A 23,834-nucleotide genomic window follows, 5' to 3' on the forward strand; every position below is an offset into this window, starting at 1 on the left:
GTTTCATTTAAAAATTCATTGTGGTAATGTACAGAACCAAAATTAGAAAAAAGTTGTCTCTGTCCAAATATTTATAGACCTAACTATAAACATCACTTTATCTTTGTGTAAAACAGAAAGAAAAATGATGCATCCATTAGAAAGAATTGCTGTGCTGCAATCAGAGAAATTACAGCAGGCATTTGAATAGGTCACTGCACGGTCCAGATGACAGTGGAAAGTGTATGATACGGGAAACAGAGCTCTACCACACTGGAATCTCCTAACTTCTACAGTGGGGGCAAAAATTCATGATTCCCAAATTGGATTGAGTAAAGAAATGAACAAAGGTATGTAAATTTAATTGACATATACTGTACAGCAGTCTGAGGTGGGCTGGCGCCCTGCCTGGGGTTTGTTTCCTGCCTTGTGCCCTGTGCTGGCTGGGATTGGCTCCAGCAGACCCCTGTGACCCTGTAGTTAGGGTATAGCAGGTTGGATAATGGATGGATGGATATACAGCAGTAATTTCCTGTTTATGTCTTTATTGAATCATAAAATTAATTTCCCCATTACTTTTAGTACTCCTCTTCTACTTTTGCACTAAAGAACGTGTTATTAAAAAAATATAGAAATTCATGTTTCAATCATTGCCATTAAACCTAATATTATTTTAATGAATGATGTACATTCCACTTTTTAGTTTACCTAAAGCACATACATACATTTAAACATTTCAATAAACTATGTGAGCATTCATTTCAAAAAAATTTTATGTTTTGTACAACGTAAAACATGTTATATTTCCTAAAAACTTAAACACCATTTTAAGAATGTACTTTAAGTTCATTGGGTTTGTTTGTTTAGTTAATTGTAACTGCCTAAATTCTATCATGTGAAAAATAAGCATTTCCTCTTTCAGTTCTCTGGTATTACATAACATGACAGAAACGATATTTTGGTCCTGGTCAAGTTCTAAATTCTTGTCTTATTTTTAATTGAAAAAAAAATTAAAGTTGAATCAGCTAGGTGTTTTTGTTTGTTACCTGAGAGAGGAGGAGGGTGAAGGGTCAGGTGCCCTTTAGTACAGATATGCAACAACAAGGTCAGCTTACATACGTACACACATATAGTAACTATATTTTCAATTGAAATTCAGAAGTTGAGCCCTAACTTACAATATGGCACTAATGCAGTAAACATTGTAATATAAGTGTAAATCAAAAGTAAAGGCAATTTGAAAATTACACAGTAACCGCAATGGATAGAAGCTGACCCAATACAACACCTTTGAGAGGGTTTATGGGTACATGCCCACAACTCTTTGCCCAAAGAAATCTCACTATGGCACATTGTACAGCAATGGTGGAATCTCACAGTGTAGAGTCCATGTTCATTTGACCTTGGTTTCAAATAGACTAATCACAGAGTAACAGTCTTTGTGTGTTCAAACTACTCATAAGCCCATAAGAGATCACAAACGTGTTGTATTAGTTCAGCTTCTATCTGTTGTGGTTACTGCATAATTTATAAATTGCCTTTAATACATGCTACTATTAATTGCAAGAATACAAGGCAATAATACATTTCCGCCATTCTTAAACCACACAATTTTAACTCATTTATGGCATTTGCTATGAACACATTTAAAGATCTTTATTTGAACAATTGTGTTATATAGCATTTCAGCAATATTTATTTTACCTCAGTCAAGATAAGGACTTTGTTAAATTAAATGTAGGCAGCTTTCTCAACCTCCCAAACTATCCTGTCTAATGTGGTGATGATACTGTATAAGCAGACGCTCTAAACTTACCAGTGTTTTTCAAAAGATTTCACCCCAGGATCATCTGAGACAATGTTGAAAACAGGACCTATCAAATTCAGATGATGAATGGAAGCCAACTACCAAAAAAATACACTCCTCGTCAGTTTGTCTGAAGCATAACGTAATTCAAATCAAACTGTAAATCACAAATACAGTACTTCTTTTCACTCATGTTATCCAAAATGTAAAGGTAAAGACTCTAATAATAAACACTGTCAGGATGTACCTGACACACTGGACTACATGTTACAGGAATTTCCTACTCTCAGACTTTATTCAGAATAAAATTTAAATTTATTTATAAGAGATAACTTGTTTTGAATTGTAGAATAACAGATAACTCTGTTCCACTAACACTAATATTCTGAGCTTTATAGTGAATAATACAGTTACTTAGCAAGTTATTAGGAACACCAGTACACTTGTTGATGCATGTAATTATCTCACCCGCTAATCATGAGGCAGCAGTGCAATGCATAAAATCATGCAGATACGGGTCAGTTAATGATCACATCAAAAACCAGAATGGGAGAGATCTTTCAGTCATTTCAATCATGGCATGATTGTTTGTCTGAGTATATCTTTAACTGCTGATCTCCTGGTATTCTCACACAAAACAGTCTCTATAGTTTACTGAGAATGGGTGCAAAAAGCAGAAAACATCTAGTGAGTGGCAGTTCAATGAATGGAAACACCTTATTGATTAGAGTGGTCAGCGGAGAATGGTCAGACTAGTTGGAGCTGACAGAAAGGCTACAGTAAATGAGATAACCCCTCTGAACAGCTGTAGTGAGGTGAAAGCATCTCAGTATGCACAACACACCAAACCTTAAGGCGAATGGACTGCAACATCAGAAAACCATGTCTAGGTCAGGGTGAGTTCCAATTCTGCCAGCCAACAGCAGAAAGCAGGTTCTGTAGTGGGCACAGGCTCATCAAAACTGGACAACTGGACAGCTGAAGACTGGAAAACGTAGCCTGGTCAGATGAATATCAACTTCTGCTGAGGAACACAGATGATTGGGCCAGAATTTGGTGCCAATAGCATGAATCCATGCATCCAACTTTCCTTGTGTCAACAATCCAGGCTGTTGCTGATGGTGTAATGGGGTGGGAATGTTTTCTTGGCACACTTTGGGCTAGTTAATACCAATCAATCATCATTGAATGCCATGGCCTGTTTGAGCATTGTTGCTGACTATTTGCATCCCTTCATGGCCACAATTTACCATCTCCGAATGGCTACTTCCAGCATGAAAATGCACCATATTACAAAGCAAAATTAATCTCAATTTGGTTTCATGAACATGATTATAAATTCAGTACAGCATGAATGTACAGTTGACAGATCAACAGAAATTGCATGATTTAATCATGTCAGCATGGACCAGAATCTCAAAGGAATGTTTCCAGCATCTTGTGGAATCCATGCCATGAAGATTTGAGGCTTTTTGGAAGAAGAAGGAGGCCCTTCCCAGTATTAGTGTTGTGTTCCTAACAATTTGTTCAATGAGGAAACATTTTCATAACTTCAGAACATTATTAGTACAGTACCTCATGTTGCTCAATTAGAAAAAAATCTAACCCTGCCATAACAAAGTATGAAAAGAACATTGTGTCCTATTTTGCTTAAAATAAGAAAAAAATGAAACTCACTTTATGAAGACCTGTCCATAATTTCTTATATTTTGACAGACACATTTTATTGTTGTTCATTTTATGTTAATTAGATACTGTATGCTAAAACTAAGCTAAAGTTTATGACAAATCATTATCTTTGAGATTATTTCTTGACGGATAGAGAAGGGACTGTCATTGTCATTTCTACATGGTTTGACCAAATGTATGCAAATGCCTATAAATTAAAGTTATCAATGTTCACTTTAATCACATCCGAATATTTTAATTTGCAATTTTAAATTGTGGAGCTGAAGGGTAAATCAAATAAAAATGTGTCTTTGTCCCAAACATTATGGAGGGCACTTTATTGATTTCTAAGGTCCTGGGTAAGATTACATTTTTTCTTGCCAGTCTGTCTTCTTGTTTGAGGCCTTTGCTGACTCCTTTGTTACTGCTTTTTGGATTTCCACTGTTAAAATAAGTCATACCCATACTTTCTGTGGAATTTCAGAATCTAGAATGACTGTAGATACAGGCATACTCTAATGGAAAACACTGTCATATGCCTACTGATAATTGACAGATGGGGTATTGTAGGCAAATATTAAATTATTTACACTTTTCTGGCTCTGTTTTTGTTGCAAAAATGTGTTTGGTGGTAGATCTGCCTTTTCTAAACTTGGACTGATGGTCTCCAAGGATTGCTTATTTGCAAGGAGTGAGATTTTTGATGATAATCTTGACAAGATCCTTATTTGATAACCTGACAGTTTGCATAGTCCATTTTATCAGTCTTTGAATGAATAAGGGATCTCTTCTTGCTCACATGCCTTTGCCAATAAAATGAAGATCATATATTGTTAAAATCTATTCTGCTCTATTTTAGCAGTTCCTCTTTGTAAACCATAATGGAATAACTAGCCACTACTTTCACCAACATCCTGAGCCACCTGCAAGTTCAGGACCACTCCTGTAATACAGGCAGCCTTCACGGTTAGTTTTGTACCAACTAAGAGCGCACCATGCAGTATAACCTATTCAGAGTGTTGTGAATTTTGGATGGAGCATAGTAAAAAATAAACATAACAATTAAAAAGGTAACATTAGTCCACCGGTCAAAAATTGCAAAGCTAAATATAGAGAAACAGTGTCTATTCTTCAACACCAGAATTCCAGTTAAGTCGGCATTATAACAAGTTTCATGTGTCTGGTGTTATTCATACAACATAGCACAATATAGAAAATCACCATAATGCGTCTGTGAATTGTAAAACATTCTCAAAAGTCACATGCAATAACATAACTGCTATTTTTTTCGTTTATGACGTTGAAGATACCAGCAAAATAGTGTTAGAAGTGCAAAGAAACATCTTGTCTGCCACTACAAAAGAACATTTCTTTAATTCATTGGCTGATTCTTCATAATGCAAAAAGACAATGAAGTAATTCTCATTACCTTACAAAACAGAAGTGACACAATCAGCATTTTAGACTATTTGTTTTCCTTCTTGACTTCACAGCTCAGAAACACCCAATAGTGCAGTTTCCTGAAGGTGATTCTAAACTTCCTTATAGATGGCTTCTTTCTGGGACAGTTAGTTGTTGAGGTAAAGAAAACTCCTCACAAGATCCTCTGGAACAAAGTAAGGTCTGTCGTTCCAGTTCAGACTTCCTCAAGGATGCAAAGGGAACCATCATTGATGTCATGTTCCTGCTGAATATGGTTTGCTGAATGGCTCTTTTGCATCCGAGACAAATCTTAAGACTTCTGTGTGAACCGAAGCTAGAGGACCCTGGGTAGTCTGTTGGAGTGATTCAGTGACACTAATGGCCTATCTTACAGAGAGGCAAATCAGCATCATCAACTGGGACAGCAAAGCCAAAGAACATCTTCTATGGTATAATTTGATTCAGTTCACTTGGACACTGAATGCCCTTCTCATACAGTAGAAAAATTAGGGCCAAGAAAGAAGAGGGAGAGCCCAGATTTGACCAAACTGCTCACAAAAAGATATGTGCCTTGAGGATTTGGACTCTAAATACTTGTAAATAACCTTGTTGTGGATCATTTTTGTTTCCAGCAACTACTTGATGCTAATGATGAGAAACACAATGATCCAAAATGCAAGTGAATCACTGATAAAAAGTGAAAACTAACCAAATCAGTCAGTTAACCTGACTTGCTGAACAAGAGAGTGAAGTCAAAACATCTCAAAGCAAACAGCAGCTGAGAATTGTTTTCTTGGCAAAGCATCTTGAACATTTTAACAAGGTTTGCTAATGTCAATGGGTAATGAAGACATTTTGTATGAGAAGGATTTTCAGCCAAGCACTGCTTGCATTTACATTTGTCTCAGTACTTCGTCTATGAAATGGCAGCTTACAACATGCAAAGTGGTATCAAATATGAAACATTAAACAACAAAATATTTTTTTAATTCAATTTAAGTTCATCAATGTGCAATGAGTACCGCACAGATTAATTTCAAAAACTCAAAACTCAAGTTTCCTGTAATATTCCGATGTATGTTAGGCAAAAGTATATGATTTACGAAAATACTAGGATTTAGATTTAATTATAAGTATCTTTCAATACTGTCTATTGTTAAGGCAAAACAGTCTGGTAGAAAACAGAGGTGTTAAATAAAGGCGGTTACTTGTAATAGATGTTAATCCTCATCTTAAAGAGATGAAGATTGACTTCCACTTACCATCAAGGTTACATGGTTCTGTTATGATCTGTTTATCTAAATAGGCTGTTTCCTATTTCATCATTATTTCTGTACTTGGCTGGCTAGTACTGAGTAGGTGTTTGCAAGAATTCTTTGCTAAGAAAAGAATTACATTTCTATAGTAATTCTAAAGACATTAAGATCTATGTTGATTTTCCTACAATTAATAATATGGTGTATTTTTAAAAGCAAACTTCAGTCAACAGTGTTTACAATCGAGGAAAATATTTTACAATATCTACAGTATATGTTGAAAGCAGCAAAGTGGAACAATGATTAGCGTTTCCATCACATTATCATATTGCCTCAGAGTTCAAGGGACCATGGTGTAAATCCCCGATCTCATTTCTGCTGAACTTGCTCTGTCTACAAATATCTGTCCAGAAACTTCAGCTTCCTCCCACACCCCAAATGTCTGACCACTTTGACAGGTAATTCCAAACTAGTCTTTTGTGAATGTGAGAATGGGTGTGTGTCCCACACAGATTGGAATACGGTTTGCCTTTCCAAGGTATCAAACCCTCCGCTATATATATCCTGGACCTAAGGGTGCCGTGTTTAAGGTTGGTGCTAAACCCCAAATGCTGAGGTCAAAAAAAAATTTGAAAAGATTGCCATTTAGTCCAAAGTCTAGACACTTTGTGATAAGCTTTTATGACATGATGGTATTAAATACTAAATTACAGTTTATAATGAGAAATCTGGCATAGCAGTTTTTTTTATTATGCAGGTGTGTCAGAATGGAATGAAGTGCAAGGAATGTGGTATCTTCTTCTTCTTATTCGTTTTTTTCTATTTATTTATTTTTTACCTATTTATTGTTTTCCAGAAGCATCTCATCAAAATGGGAAATGGTGCCAAAAGTCAGTAATCACTGTGCTTATATTTTGGCAAAAAGATCATTGTTCTCTTTCAAAAGCAAGTGGGGACTACAGAAGATCTTAATGAGAAATTAAAAATGTCAGTGTATAAGCCGGATCACTGCAGATTTTTAAAACGCTTCCTGGAAGTCTATCCACATAAAGACAAAAGGATGAACCATGTGGTGCTTCAGTTACATAAAGTGCTATTTGTTTTAGCAATCAAAGTGGGCATAGAAAATATTAGTTAAATCATGGTTTATGTAAAACACAAGTGTAATTCTTATATTCTTATATTGACATTTGGTAAACTTTAGTATTTCCCTACAACATTTTTAATTGCTTCCCTGCTTTTCATAACTATTTTTGTCATATTTTCCATATTGCTGATGTGAAAAGTATTGCTGTGAACCTGCTTCCAATTTTGGAAGTCACTAGTGATACATGGTTTCTTTTAGTAAATATGTGGATTTTTTACAAAGGCATAAAGTCTTCAAAACATTTTCTGATGAGTCCACTTACACTGGTTGCATATTCTTCCATATCTGTTGCAATATCCTTAAACAGGCCATAACTTACAGAAGCAAAAACATTCTGCAGTTTTTCCGGAACTGAAACAGTATTTTTTTAGTTGCCTTCCCTTGCTTCAGTGACTGCTTGTAAGCTGGTAGTACTGAGTACTGAGATGTGATGTGACTGCCAGACTCTATTTTAAGCTGTCTTTAATTGCTTTTAAAACCTATTGGTTATTTATTTAGATATTTTTTTTAACTGTCTAAATTTTTCAGTTTTTAAAATGTATTTATTAAGGCAAATTGTGTACAGTTTTAAAGGAAAATATTAATGAATATAATTTATTGGATTCTTAAACAATATAGAGCAGCATGATAGAGATTTTTAATACTACTTATTCTTAATGATAAGTGTTGTGTCAGGGATAGTAGACAGCATTCTGTCTACATAGTTAGTGTGCCAGTGCACTGTTTGGCCTCTAGGGGACATACATTTCTACCAACCTTAAACCTCGCCTGTGCCCATTTTTGTTTATATCTTTTTTTGGTATAGGTTATTGCTTTATACATTGCAATTTCATCAAAGGTAGGTAAATCTGCCAAAATTTCTGAAATAGTCCAATTATAATGTTCCTAGGCTAGAAATTATTTCTTTTAGCTATACCTCAGTTTTGCTGACAGGATGATGATGTTTAGACTAAATATTCCTCAAATCTGCTATATTGACATCCCCAGCAACAATAAGTATGTTCTCAGGGCGTAAACATTCATATTCCACAATGATGTTGTAAAGATTGCTAACTACAATGACTGGAATTGACTTGCAGAAGGATGTAGACAACAATCACAAACAAAACAGAGACTTCATACTCAGGTCCTTTCAGAAAAACGTCATTTAAAAATATCTACTGTATGATAGAAGCTTACATGTTTTTTTTTTCTTGAGGCATCAACATACAGTATTGAATTACATACTTGAAGAAACTAGTAAAAATACTAAGAAAAAAACTTCTTTTAAAAAAGTCTTTTGTGAGAACATTTGTTTCAGCTTAGAAAACAGGCATGATGGGAAATTTGCATTCTCAACAATTAAATGTTATTATTCGTGTAAAAACGTTTCTTTGTTTCCATGCCATCTGGGTTTATGAACAAAAAGAAATAAAGATGAAAATTATATTTTAACTCTTTTGTTGGATGTCTTTCTTAACAATAGAAAAGGAGGAAAGAAAAATTCACTTACATAGTTCTTGGTGATTTCCTGATGGATGTCCATGTCTCCAAAGCCTAATTTAATTTCTCCTTTATTTGTAATTACAGCACAGTAAGTGGCTGTACTGTTTTCTCGCAGTCTTGCAATCCCACTAGTGTTCTGAGAATATATTAAAAAACACATTTCTCATCTTTTGTTCTGTACCTAATTTCTTTTACTTGTTCAAAAGGAGTTTATGGGTTATTTTTATGAAGCCCATTATTTACTATTGATAGTGATTGATTTGGACATTTTCAATAACTTTAAATTTATTTTTCTGATAGTACTTATTTTAACACATGGTTGCCAGATTTCCAAAATCACAGGTTGGGACAGCCACTATTTTGAGTCAGCAAAAAAAAATGTTAAGGAACTAAAGAAGGCAAAAAAATAGATGATTTTAATTCAATTATAATTATATATATATAAACATGTATAATCTAAACATATAAGTATATGTAAATAAGCACATTTATAGAAAAGAACATGCAGTATATAAAAAAGTCAGAGAATAATCACAATAGTACACAATACCAGTATTTCAATGCATACTAAACTACCATAAATACAAATTTACATTTACATTTTGTGTGATTTTGTGTATCACCTCACATTTCTTTTTCATTTAAAATTTAGGTACAGGTATGTTTGATATAACTTGTAACATGTTTTATGTTTCATATAATACAACATGGTATTGGTAAATAGAATACAGATATGCAGATGTGACCTACCCTATTAGTCAAAAAGTGTTTATCAGTATTAGTTCAGTTTCAAAACGAATTACACATAAGATGCCCTGATGAGCACAATAAATGTACAATGACACAAGCACATGATGTACGCGAACAAACATGATTCAAACACTCTGATTCAACTGACAGTTACAAATTTTATTAATAAATAGTGGTACACCAGGCTGTCTATAAAAATTTTGAGTCTCTAACTAGATATTCAATATACAAATTGGATTAAGATTTTTTTTCAGAGGCAGTGAGGGACTTGGGATATGTCTGTTGATCTCAGGACAGTCTCGCTCAAATCGGAACATATGGCAACCCTGGCTAACAACTTAACAATGTAATGCACAAGTAGCTTGTGTGATTTTCTGACATACATGAAGTATATTCACATATTGGCAGTAAATGTGTGACTTGTGGCTCTTTAGTGACCCTGACAATGACAAGAATCCATTTACTTCTGAGGACAAGACTACTGGTTGGGAAAAGTTTAAGCAACAGATGACAAAGTTTAAAGGATGGATACAAATATGTGATTCCATTAGAAGCTGAAGCAAGAACCAGACATGACAGCTAGGTTTATTTCAACAGACACAGAAAAGTCCAGGAACAGCAGATCAGATACTAGCAAAGGTAAATAAGACACAAATTACTAGCCAAATCCAGCAAGTCAAAACATATAGGGACCTGAGAAAGTAGGCACTCAATTCGGAAGACAAAATGAAGGCCAGAAACAGATGCTGGTGGGCTCATTAAACACACAAATTCCATTTTCATGTGTTTCCTTCTGATTGACTCAAAATGTAAGTTCTGAGGATAGTTAACACTCAAATTTTAGGATTAATTGCATTTTGAATGCAATGTTATGATGTTACACAGTGGCTAAAGATGCATAATCCAGAAAGGCTGTAAAAGGAAACTAGTGCTCACATGATTCTGGCAACTACAGGGCCAAAACCATTAGGGAAAACAGGTTGCAGAGAAGAGTCAGACCCACTGGCCTTACAAATAGGAGGAAAGATAAAAGTGAAACATTAAGGAACAATAATTCATCTGCCTATAACCAAAGTATTCAGGGAAGCATTTTCTTAAGAACGTGCTACAAAGTTTTTTCAACGCCTAAATGGCCTCCAAGGAGGTGGGCGTGTGCTAATTCATAAACCTGCCACCGGTGGGTTCGTGGGATTAACAACAGTTTCCGGACCTCCTCCCCATGTTCTGCGACCTGATATAACAGATCATTTTCTATTACAAAGTGAGGTCCCTGTGGCATGGGCTGATGTGTGCGTTGGCCATTGACAAGGACTACTGCATGTTTTGCAAATTTTAGTGAGTCATTATTCCACTGCTCCCTTTTAAAAGAAGCCGGCATTTTTCTAAAATGAAAGTGTATGTCAGAGAGAGGGTCCGGTCTGACCTCAAGGGGTTGGGATTCCTCCCAACTTGTCGAGGCACTTGTGGATGATGTATTTGTCTGGAACGGTCCAGGAGTCTCCCCATCCTCCTCGTGGGCTTCCATATCTCTCTCCCCCGGCTGTGTACACGGTGTGAAGACAGCTTGAGACGAGTTATCCCAATCTATAAAGAGGCCTAAGTTTTTATCAGGAGTAGTCAATAGTTTACTGCATTTGTTATCAGACCAGTCCTGCCCCAGAATCGCTGGGAAAGGTGGATTAGGGAGGACCGCCATGGGAAATTTTTTTAGTGATCCTCCCTGGCTCACAAAACATAGGGCAGTATTGTACATACAGATGTCTCAGTGAATACATTTAATACTGGTCTTTTCTTTAATCCTTTGCCGCAGTAAGACATATCGACAATCAACAATGGAAAAGTTGCTGCCGGAATCAAACAAGGCATCAAGTTTGTAACCATTAATAACTATAGGTCCCGTATTCAATAACGTCAGTGGGTTGGCAAGAGCACACAAACCATTTCCTCCCCTCCACCTACATCCTCCACCTACATCCCACCTTGTTCCCGGGTAGGTCGCACGCCCATCCGCCCAGGAACTCAGAAACAGGCTTTGATTTATGTGGAAGAGACTTTTTTTGTAGGATGTAATCTCTAGGAAATCCACTAGAGGACTGTTCTGCTCTCCCAGATTTCAAGGCTGGCATGGGTGGTTTTACGAGTTGTATAAGCTCTTCCATAGAATGGATATCTCCCCAGTTCGGCTATTGGGAAGTTTTTGGGAAGGCCCTGTAGAAAAATGAAGCAGGCTACCTGCTGTACTATTTGGCAGTTGGTCAGTTCAAATGACCTTAATCATAAGGCCACCTGCTCCCAGAGGGTCATGGCCTGCCCATGGATTGATCTCTCTGGATCAAATTCCCATTTTTTTTATTCTTGCCTGCTGGACTGGGGATAGCTCATATATAACTGGGACCTCAGTCCCAATGGGCAGCTCATCTCTCTCCTCTGTTTGTTTCATCCCCAGAAACCAGCCTACATCTGTGTGTCCCTTTCACACTCTTCACTTGGTAAGTTATAAGCCCGGGTTTGTATTTAAGGAGGGGAGCCTGTAATGAGTCCTTCCTGACCCCCAAACCATTTTAATTATGCAGTACTTGTTTCTTACCAAAACCTATTCTACGTGACACACACAAATAATAAACTCAGTACAACTTTTTTTCCATCCATCCATCCATTATCCAACCTGCTAACATGTTAACATACAGGAAGTTCTCTGCAAAAAAAAAAGACACACACTGGCTCAATTACTGTATTATCTTGTGTAAAGGAGCTCTACAATTAATTTACAGTAAAGTTTAGAAAAAATGGGCTGAAAAGATTGTTTTTTGTTAATTTTCCAATTCACTGATCACTGATCGAGTCTTTTGTAGTGTAAATCTGTCGGTCAATGAGAGCATCCCTACCCAGAGATCTTCTGCTGGATTTCTCTACTGTTCTAAAGCACCATTAAGCAACTCTTAGAAAATGCTCATTAACTTTAGGGTTCTTTCTTTTCTCTTGTCATGGGCCTATTAGGGAGGTTCATTTGCTTTATTATTTAATTTCAGACTGAACATCCAGTGGTTCTCTTTGGCTTCACTTATGAGTTTCCATTGTCCCTACTATTCCGTAAGATTATGCCTTCATTCTCTTTCTTGATTTGCTAGGCGTGAAGGCCCTACAAAGAATTAATTTTGTTCTTTTACCTTATACCCTGTTAGATGTTTTACAGTGGTGCTTGAAATTTTGTGAACCCTTTAGAAGTTTCTACATTTCTGCATACATATGACCTGAAACATCATCAGATTTTCACTCAAGTCCTAAAAGTAGATAAAAAGAAACCAGTTAAACAAATGAGACAAAAATATTATACTTGGTCATTTATTTATTAAGGAAAATGATCGAATATTACATATTTGTGAGTGGCAAAAGTATGTGAACCTTTGCTTTCAGTATCTGGTGTGACCCCCCTTTGCAGCAATAACTGCAACTAAACGTTTCCAGTAACTTTTGATCATTCCTGCACACTGGCTTGGAGGAATTTTAGCCGATTCCTCAATACAGAACAGCTTCAACCCTGGGATGTTGGTGGGTTTCCTCACATGAACTGCAGGCTTCAGGTCCTTCCACAACATTTTGATTGGATTAAGGTCAGGACTTTGACTTGGCCATTCCAAAACATTAACTTTATTCTTCTTTAACCATTCTTTGATAGAACAACTTGTGTGCTTAGGGTCGTTGTGTTGCTGCATGACCCACCTTCTCTTGAGATTCAGTTCATGGACAGATGTCCTGACATTTTCCTTTAGAATTCTCTGATATAATTCATTGTTCCATCAATGAAGGAAAGCCGTCCTGGCCCAGATGCAGCAAAACGGGCCCAAACCATGATACTACCACCACCATGTTTCACAGATGGGATAAGGTTCTTATGCTAGAATAAAGTGTTTTCCTTTCTCCAAACATGACGCTTTCATTTAAACCAAAGTTTGTAAAGTTTTATTTTGGTCTCATCCATCCACAAAGCATTCTTCCAATAGCCTTCTGGTTTGTCCATATGATCTTTAGCAAACTGCAGATGAGCAGCAATGTTTTTTTTGGAGAGCAGTGGCTTTCTCCTTGCAACCATGCCATGCACACCATTGTTGGTCAGTGTTCTCCTGATGGTGGACTCATGAACATGAACATTAGCCAATGTGAGAGAGGCCTTCAGTTGCTTAGAAGTTACCCTGGGGCCCTTTGTGACCTCACCGACTATTACACACCTTGCTCTTGGAGTAATTTTTGTTGGTCGACCACTCCTGAGGAGGGTAACAGTGGTCTTGAATTTCCTCCATTTGTACATAATCTGTCTGACTATGGACTGGTGGAATCCAAACTCTTTAGAGATGGTTTTGTAAACTTTTCCAGTCTGATGAGCATCAACAACTCTTTTTCTGATGTCTTCAAAAATCTCCTTTGTTCATGCCATGACACACTTCCACAAACATGTGTTGTGAAGAGCAGACTTTGATAGATCTCTGTTCTTTAAATAACACAGGGTGCCCACTCACACCTGATTGTCATCCCATTGATTGAAAACACCTGACTCTAATTTCACCTTCAAACTAACTGCTAATCCTAGAGGTTCACATAATTTTGCCACTCACAAATATGTAATATTCGATCATTTTCCTCAATAAATAAATAAGCAAGTATAATATTTTTGTCTCATTTGTTTAACTGGTTTCTCTTTATCTACTTTTAGGACTTGAGTGAAAATTTGATGATGTTTTAGGTCATATTTATGCAGAAATATAGAAAATTCTAAAGGGTTCACAAACTTTCAAGCACCACTGTATACTGTACCTGTGCTTGTGGTTTACATTTTATTTTTTGCATACTGTTAACTTTGTATATCAGTATTTCTGCTGTGTATACCGTATAGTGTAGCTTTATAGTGTACCTGTATTGAAGGTATTTTCTGAAAAAATGAAAATGTAATCTCTCTTTTGCAATTTCATTTTCAAAGTCTGCATGCAAAAATGCTGCAAAAATGATAATGAAAATGAAATAACCCCATTGAAATTTCATTTTCAACCTGAGCCACAGTGAAGCTGCAAAAATGAAAGGTAAGAGACATTTCCACTTTTCATTTTCAAGTTCTCAACAAACAGCACGGTCAATGGGCAGGGCTTTGTATCTTGATTTCCCAGAATTCTTTGTCCTTCATAGCTGTAGAGCCACTTTGATCAATAGAATACTTCTCACATCGACTGTGTTTAATTCACGGGATTTTGATATTTTCTCCCCCGTATTGCAAGCTTCACAGCGAAACCGTCTCACAAAATCCAAAAATTGTAGCTCTGAAGTAATTAATATACAATTTAATTACAATATTTGACATGACAGAAATTAGCCTTTATTATGTCATAATTTACATTGGTTTACACTGAAGTAGAAAAGGCACACTTTTATGTTTGTATTTTTTAGCATTATATTGCTTAACCCAGCCACCTGCTTCAAATGTTTGGGATACAAGTCCTACTGAATTTATGCATCCTTCTCGTCTGCCACAGTATTCAACTATTACTTCTCTGGTATTTAATTCTATTAGTTTCTTTTTTGTTCTCCCAGTGGTTAGTACTGTTGCCTCACAGCTCAAGTCACATTTTTGCCTACAATATTCTGTCCAGCATAATTGGCAGATTTTTACCTAGCTTCCAGAGACATTTAAAAGACTCCTGCACCATTATAATACACTCAAAACTAGTTCAGTTTATATTTCCCCTTTGACTTCATTTACAGAGCTTGCAAAAATTCCTGAACATTCCTACAATTTCAAGGTGAAGTAAATTCAGCAGGGTTTGGCCACCACGAGCCCTGAGGAGCTACTTGTTATCACTATGCAAAATACCATCAGATCTTAGCAGTACAGACTTTATGAACTTCTTCAATGAGAAAATTAAAAATATAAGATCCCAGATCTCAGCATCACAGTACAAACCAAATACTAGCTTAGCAGACCCTGCTGCACATTGCATTCAGCACTTTAGTAATTTTAATCCTGTAACTGAGCAGGAAGTCTTAACTTTAATTACTAAAATGAAGCCCACTACTTGTTCCCTAGATCCAGTGCCAACAAAACTAGTAAAAAGTGCAATGGATGTTCTTGCAGCACCTATTCTAACCGTTATCAATAGTTCATTACTGCATGGCACCGTACCTGATGCACTAAAAGTGTCAGTCATTAAACCTTTACTTAAAAAGTCAGACCTAGACCCACACATACTAAATAACTATAGGCCTATTTCAAATTTACCATTTCTCTCTAAAATACTAGAGAAAGTAGTCGCCAGTCAGCTTCAGTCACACCTTACGCATTACAATTTATTTGAGAAATTCCAGTCTGGCTTTCGCACTGGTCATAGTACAGAAACGGCACTAACACGGGTTGTAAATGACATTCTGATATCCTCTGATGAAGGAAATTCCACTGTAATTATGTTGTTGGACTTAAGTGCAGCATTTGACACCATTGACCATTCTATTTTACTGCACAGGCTAGAAAACGATGTAGGGCTTACAGGCCCGTGCTCGCTTGGTTTAGTTCTTATTTATCAAATCGATTCCAGTATGTACAGAAATGTGCAGACAGTACTCCATCATTATACACAGAAGTTCAATATGGTGTCCGCAAGGCTCAGTACTGGGACCTTTACTGTTTTCACTTTACATGCTTCCACTGGGATCTCTCATTAGGAAACATAATGTTAATTTTCACTCGTATGCAGATGACACCCAGTTATACCTTTCATTTAAATCAAATGAAGTTTCTCCGATGTTGTCTTTAATTAGTTGTGTTAGTGAATTAAAGGAATGGATGAATGAGAACTACTTGTCTTTAAATACAGATAAAACAGAGATGTTAATTGTTGGAGGGAATGACGCTGATCACAGCAATATTTTGTCTCATTTAACTCAGTTGGAATCCCAATTAATTTTACTGAATCAGCCCGCAATCTAGGAGTTATCTTTGACTCTAGCATGTCATTTAAAGCGCATATTACAAAGTCGTCCAAAACATGTTTTTTCCATCTTAAAAATGTTAGGAAATTAAGGCGCTTTCTAAATAAACAGGATTGTGAGAAATTAATTCATGCATTTATCTCTAGTAGGATTGACTACTGCAATGCGGTGTTCACTGGCTGTTCAAACTGTTCTCTATACAGCCTCCAGTTAATCCAAAATGCGCTGCAAGAATTATTACAAGAACAAGAAAATATGAACACATAACCCCAGTTCTTAAATCTTTACACTGGCTCCCAGTTAAATTTAGGGCAGATTTCAAAATCCTCCTTTTAACATATAAAGCATTAAATGGCCAAGGTCCGCTTACTTGTCTGAACTTATCATGACTTACAAACCTGAGCACATTAAGATCTCAAGATGCCGGTCTGCTTAGGATTCCAAGGATTAATAAAATAACAGTGGGAGGTCGAGCTTTTAGTTACAGGGCCCCTAAACTGTGGAATGGTCTTCCTGCTTCCATAAGAGATGCCCCTTCAGTCTCAGCCTTTAAATCCCGGCTGAAGACTCACTACTTCAGTTTAGCATATCCTGACTAGAGCTGCTGATTAACTGTACATACTGCATCTCTGTTGTTAGTCATTAGCACTATAACATAAGTAACATGATAATTATATTTGAATACTAACCCTCACCTATTCTGTTTCTTTCCCGGTACCCAAATGTGGCCATTGGTGCCACGGCCCACCTGCCAAGTTGTTTGCCTGCCTATGGTAAAGTCATCCCTGATGGAGGATCACAGGAATCATGGGAAAGAGGGGTCCTTTCATCGGATCAACGTTTCAGCCGTGGCATGGCCAAATGGGGAGGCAGCTAGATGGATGAGGTCTCCAGGACTCTAAAAATATCCAAACCTAATTATGTCATATCATCTACTGTTAAACCGTACTTCTAAAATTTTTATTATTATGCTGTCTTAAGGAATTGTTCTGTTCTGTATATTGTATTGTATTGACCCCCTACTTTTGACACCCACTGCACGCCCAACCTACCTGGAAAGGGGTCTCTCTTTGAACTGCCTTTCCCGAGGTTTCTTCCATTTTTCCCTACAAGGTTTTTATTGGGAGTTTTTCCTTGTCTTCTCAGAGAGTCAAGGCTGGGGGGCTGTCAAAAGGCAGGGCCTGTTAAAGCCCATTGTGGCACTTCCTGGGTGATTTTGGGCTATACAAAAATAAACTGTATTGTATTGTATTGTACTATTACTTTGACCAAATTAATTGCACTTCAGACAGGGCAGAGACAATAGAATCCTACAATTCTCCATATGCAATACAATGACTTGACAAGGCTTTCAATAACTGTAAACCTCCAGGTCTTTATTTTGTAAGAGATCTGTAAAGTTATGTTTTCCTTTTCCCATTACCAAGTTATCCTTATTTAGTTTAGTTTATATTTTTTATGTTACCATGTGCTATACTTGGATTATGAGTCCAGATAACCTAAAAACTATATAAAAATAATTTTCTATGTGTAGTTATATATGCAACTACCTTAGTTACCCTTGCCGGTCCCAAGCCTGGATAAAGTAGGGAGGGTTAAGGTTGGGCTTGTCTCCCATCCTCATACAGCAGAGTGAGCATACTCACATTATGACGAATCTCAGCCAAAAGAAGTTCAGGCTCCAATGAGTGTGCTTGCAACAACCAACAGGGTGTTTACAGCTTGCAGAACAATGAAAGTGGGTTGATGGAGCATATAAACTCCCAATGCACCTAGCAGATGCGCAAAAGTCATTTCTGAAATGAAATGCTACAATCTTGACATCCTTGGAATTAGATATGTAAGACTGATGCCAAAAGGCAGGTTATTGATGGGATTATGGTATTGCATTCCAGCAGAGAGGATGGAAACCACAGCCAAATTCTTGCTCTCATCCTGTCAAGCACATCATCAAACGCCTTGTCACAATGGGAACCTGTCAACGAATAACTTATTACTATGAGATTTATCACAAGGCACGGCAAAGTATTCATCATTCAGTGCTACAGCCCAAATGAAGATGTCAATGAAGCATCAAAACACGCTATCTACAATACCCTAGAAGATGTGGTAAACAGAATCCCACAGCACAATATCAAGGTGTTGATCAGTGATCTGAATACAAAGGCCAGTTCTGACAATGTTTGCTGGGATAGGGTGATGGGTCTGCATGGTGTCAGCACTCAAAATGCAATAGAGAGTGATTTGTGCAATTCTGCCAAGTAAACAATTTGGTTATTGGTGGCACTATGTATGTTTCAGCATAAACACTGCCTTTAAAAAAAAAACTAAATTGATGGAAATAAATATTTCAGGTTCCTCGTTATACATCTTTGGCAATCAAGTGGACAACATTCAAGAGTTCACCTATCTTGGAAGCTTGCTTACCTACAACAACATTATGACTGATGTCAAGACACGCATTGGCAAGGCATCCTGTACCATAAGCAGATTGAGGAAAATTTGGGACAATAAGCAGATCTCCATATATACCAAGATAAAAGTATATAACAGTGCTGTCATCCCAGTTCTTCTATATGGAGTTAAGACATGGTCCTTCATTAAGGCACAACACACTAAATTTGATGGCTTTGATTCACACTGCTTACACTGAATCATGCACATACTATGACAAGAAATGACCACTACAGATATAGTCAGGACAAGAGCTGCCCAGTTACCCATTTGTCTCAAACTACAGAAAAGATGCCTGCCTTGGTTCAGCCATCTAATACATATGAACAACAGCAAATTACCCAAACAAGCCATGTAGTGAGACCTTCCTGGAAAACGCCAACCAGGCAGGCCAAGGACGACCTGGGCGGAGAACACTAACAAGGACCTTCACCTATTGGATATGAATTGCACAGAAGCACAATCACTGGCACTTGACAAATCTGCTTGGCATCATCAGATTTCTGCCTTATGTACCACAAGGCACAAAAAGTCTTAGGAAGAAGAATAAGAAACTATATATGCACATGAAGCCATTTAAAAGGTAAATGCTGTATATGGAATAAGTTAAATTGAAATTAATTGTATTAAGTTTTAAAAATATACCTAGAAATAATATCACACACCATGATACACAAACAGCATTACAGGAGCCCAGGTATAGCTGTAGAAACCACAAATAATCCTGCAGTGTATGATAGCAGTGAGAAAAAGGGCACTTAATTATACATATAACATTTAAAACAATGAACTTGATGTAACTTAATCTATATTCACTCCATTGAAGATTCTTCCATTTCTGCCTTTTATTTGTTTTTGTAACTGTAACTTTTCTTTACCTATTTTTAAAGCACTTTAAGCTACACTTTTATGTAGAAATGTGCTCTATAAATAAATATTGGTATTTCCTGTAAAAAAAATCCTATTTTAAGACACAAACTGGCAGAAAATTACCTTTCCACTATTCCTTGTGTCTTTGCTGCAAAAAATAGCAGCAGTGTTCTCATCACAACCCACTACTCTGGCAATAAAGCAACTGAAGCAGACAAAGCAATAGTTCACAAATGGAAAATTCAGCTTTTATCAGGACTTTCAGAATCATAGATTTTCCATAGTTAGTGAAATGTCAGTTAAGCAATTGGTTGACAGATGTGTAGTGACTATGTTTATCATCTGAACACTGTTCACAAACTGGCATTGGCATATGGTATCAGTAAATTACTCTTAACGACTGCTCACCACTATACTACAGTTAAACTAAGGCTGTAAATTAGACTTAGGAAACTCAATACAGGTAAGCTCCACTTAATGTCCATAATATATTCTGTGAAATAGGATTTTATATTATTTGTACATGTGTGAACACCTTATTATATACAGTATTTGACAAAGCTGTATGGGATACTGTACTATACCTATTTTGAGAAAATATGGACGCTGCAACATTCCAGGGACATGTGATACTCGAGATTGGGTACTGCTGACTAAAAGTGATAGTGTACACTTATGAGGTAAATGTTTTACTTTTAAGTAGGGAAAGTATACATTAAAGAAAAATTTGAAAGTATAGTATAATACTGGCAATGCAATTGCTACAATACAAGAGTCATGAGATACATGTGTTGTGAAAAATTGTTCTAGTACAGATATGTATACAGCAGCATGGTATATTTTAATTGACACAAGTTGGTGAAGGTAAAAATCACAATAAATAACCATTAGATACACAAATAAATAGATGATGCTTTGGGAACTTAAGGAATCATCATTAATATTAACCCTTAAGAGCTTAAACTTGGTAATTCTTCTTTAAGCTAACCCATTAATATTTTTATCAGTAATAACTTTGAGGAACCAATTGTTGTCTTCACATCAATCTCCACCCTATCGTTGATGCCTTGTCATTGTTGTTAATCAAACACATTACTATTGTGCCATCAGCAAAGTTTGTGTCATTGTTGGTTCCACATTCATGTGTAGATGCCTGCAAAATTTGCACCCACCATGGATATGTCTCTTTGTTAGGCAAGCTAATGGATTTTCAGAATCCATAATTTGAGGATGCTGGGACTGTTGTTTGAAAATTACCTTTTTTTGGACTTACCACTGGTAGATCTTAATGGAAATCTTAAACAGAAAAAATCAAAAATTGTCATTGATTCTTACTTGAGATATATCTCAGCTTCATATCTAGAATATTATATTTTTATCACCTTATAACCTTTTTAAACTATCACCATTGCTTACTTAACAGTAAAAAAACAGAAGCCTTGGGTTGCATTATGGCAAAACGTACTAGTGTTTTAATCTTAGACACACGTCATGTTTTATTCTTTATGGTAGTGGATGGCAATGAGGCTTTACTTTATATGTTTACTCTTCATTTGAAAATCACTTTCATGGTGACCGATTTATTTGCATTTGACAAGGAAATTGAACTTGCTATCAAAAATACTGCATCTAGGTAAATAAACAACTAATATCATTGTCAACTGTGTGGCTCAATGCCTAATGAAAACACAGTATAAAATGGGAGCAATTGAGGAGGACAACTGCTAAAATGTATGCAGGCCTGAATGGAGATCAAGCACATTCCCTTATACAACTGAATTATCCTCTGCTTACTAGGTCTGCTGCTTTGACAAAAAGCAGATAACTTGTGAATCCCTTTGGGCTACACACATTTTGTACTGATTGATGTTATAAGGATCTTCCTTACAAGTTTGGTTGCATGTTAAGCAATGTGATGTCATATTTTGTTTATCTCAAGAGCCAAAAAGATTGCAGATGTTGATTAAAGCCATTTGAGAAGCTACCTAATTAAATAATGCATGGGGCCCATGATTTCCCTAAACCTGAAACACAACAAAGGTCAGAATGTGGATCTACCACTGGCCTATTCATTTACCGTAACTCATAAATCCAATGTTAGGGATGCAGGGAGTGAGAACACACTCTGGAAGCACTTGGAATAAAGTAGGATCTAACCCAGAAGAGGATGCTTATAAAATTTTGAATTATCAATTGATGCAAAATTCTCCTTTTTGGGAAGCAAGGGGGATAATCGGAATAACAGCAAAAAACTAATAATGAAACAGGGAGATTGTAAAAATTCTACATAGGCCTCAGCAAGAGTCAATTCTAGTCGAAATAATACAAAACCTATCAGAAGTATGTAAGAACATTTGGCCTTGCTTAAATTCAAACTTACTTATCTACTTCAGGGTCACATGGGCCAGAGCCTTTCCTGGCAATGCTGAACTTAAGGCAGGAACCATCACTGGACGGGTTGCCAGTCCTCATAATCACCCATGTTTCCTTATACTTGCACCAGTCTACCACGTTATGATATAATAGTGCACTAAATTGCTCAACGCCAATTCCTAAACACACTTTATCTGGTCAAATAAAAGTCATTGTATATGGGTTTAGAAACAGGATATTAATGTAATACTGTATGTGTTTCTTGATGTTTTCTTAGGAAATGTATTTTTGTAATTTGACCCCAGGGTGTGTGGCTGTAGGGGCACTTTTGCTCCCTCGAACCCTCAGGTACCACGCTAAATACCAGGTAAAAGTCCAACAATTATTATTTAGTATAATAATCAAGTGCACAAAGCACCACCATTCCACTATTCTCAATAAACAATACTAAATAATCAATAAACCAATCCTCCGACTCCCAGACGCGCTGCGCTCCTTCCACCCGTCTCAGCTCAACGCTCTGGTGTTTCCTTGTCTTTTTTATAGTCCACGACTGCTCCTTGACTTGCAGTCCATGTGACTTCCTAGCACTTTCGGGTCAAATCAAAACTCTTCTTTCTTTGTCAGCCCGGAAGCACTTTATTCCTTCCGTCCTTGTGACCGGCAAGTACTTCCGGGCTGTAGGAACACCAAATGTCTCTGTGCCTCCCTGCAGCGGCCCCTGGCGGCCCCGACGTTATCCAGCAGGGCTGTGTATTACAACTCCAAACAAAGTCCATGATGCCCTGCTAGAATTCGGGGCATCTCCACATTGCAGGGAGGGCTCCATCTGGCGGCTTGGGGGTCTTGGCCGGGATAAACTGCCGGGCATAGTCCACAGGTGAAACAATGATCACTTCAATAACATGTACTGCAGATCTGTTTTTCTTCTATAAATTATTTAAATGTGACTGGATTATATTGTGAACTATGGCATGGATATTTGTGTCTTAACATTCATGTAACGTGATTCTGGATAGTAGTTTGTCATTACCCTGTGGCTGTTGGATAACCAGCAGGCTGTAACTGTCCTTTGCAGTGGGACAGAAACAGACCCCATGTTAATCTAGAAAGGGTTGTGCCATTGCAATGATCATTTTCACCATTCAAAAGATGCTTCTACTTGCTACGAACTTCAAAATTACTGTAAGTTAGTAAGACTGAAGATGGAAATAGATTTTGGTCACAAAACATATAGGTGATCTAATGTTGATTTAAGCCATTTTTTTACATTTTAACTTTAACTACTACTTCAAGTACCAATTACAAACACTTACCATATGCCTGCAATAGTGAAACACAGAATCAGAATACACATCTTCACCCACAGCAGAGATTAAAAGGGGCTGCTCCCCCAAACGGGTCAGACAATCTAAAATTACACAACAATACATTATCACCACAGTCTGAATATTCACATCAGTTTTATGCTTTGTAAAATTCCAATTTAGAACTTATTATAAATTATTATTATTATAAATTCTTTTGCCTTCTATTTCAAGTTTTTTATTGAATATAGCAGCAATTCGAACATCTATAGCAGACAATGTTCTTTGAGTTGTTGAGTATTTTCTGATTTTATATTGTCTAACTAGGCCTGGGTCCTTGTTAGCTT

General features: G+C 36.8%; 1 protein-coding gene across 1 annotated transcript in view; it reads right to left on the bottom strand.

Annotated features, from left to right (window-relative positions):
* Window positions 1–23,834, bottom strand: part of zgc:136858 (uncharacterized protein LOC678543 homolog) — a 171,427-nt gene that overhangs the window by 79,747 nt on the left and 67,846 nt on the right. The window contains exons 13-14 of the mRNA XM_039770052.1: window positions 23,497–23,591; window positions 8,772–8,900 (exon numbers count right to left, since the gene is read on the bottom strand). Of these exons, the coding sequence (XP_039625986.1) occupies window positions 8,772–8,900; window positions 23,497–23,591 (224 nt within the window). The remainder of the gene's footprint in view (window positions 1–8,771; window positions 8,901–23,496; window positions 23,592–23,834) is intronic.

This window comes from Polypterus senegalus, chromosome 11, assembly GCF_016835505.1.
Source record: "Polypterus senegalus isolate Bchr_013 chromosome 11, ASM1683550v1, whole genome shotgun sequence".
Lineage (NCBI taxonomy): Eukaryota > Metazoa > Chordata > Cladistia > Polypteriformes > Polypteridae > Polypterus > Polypterus senegalus.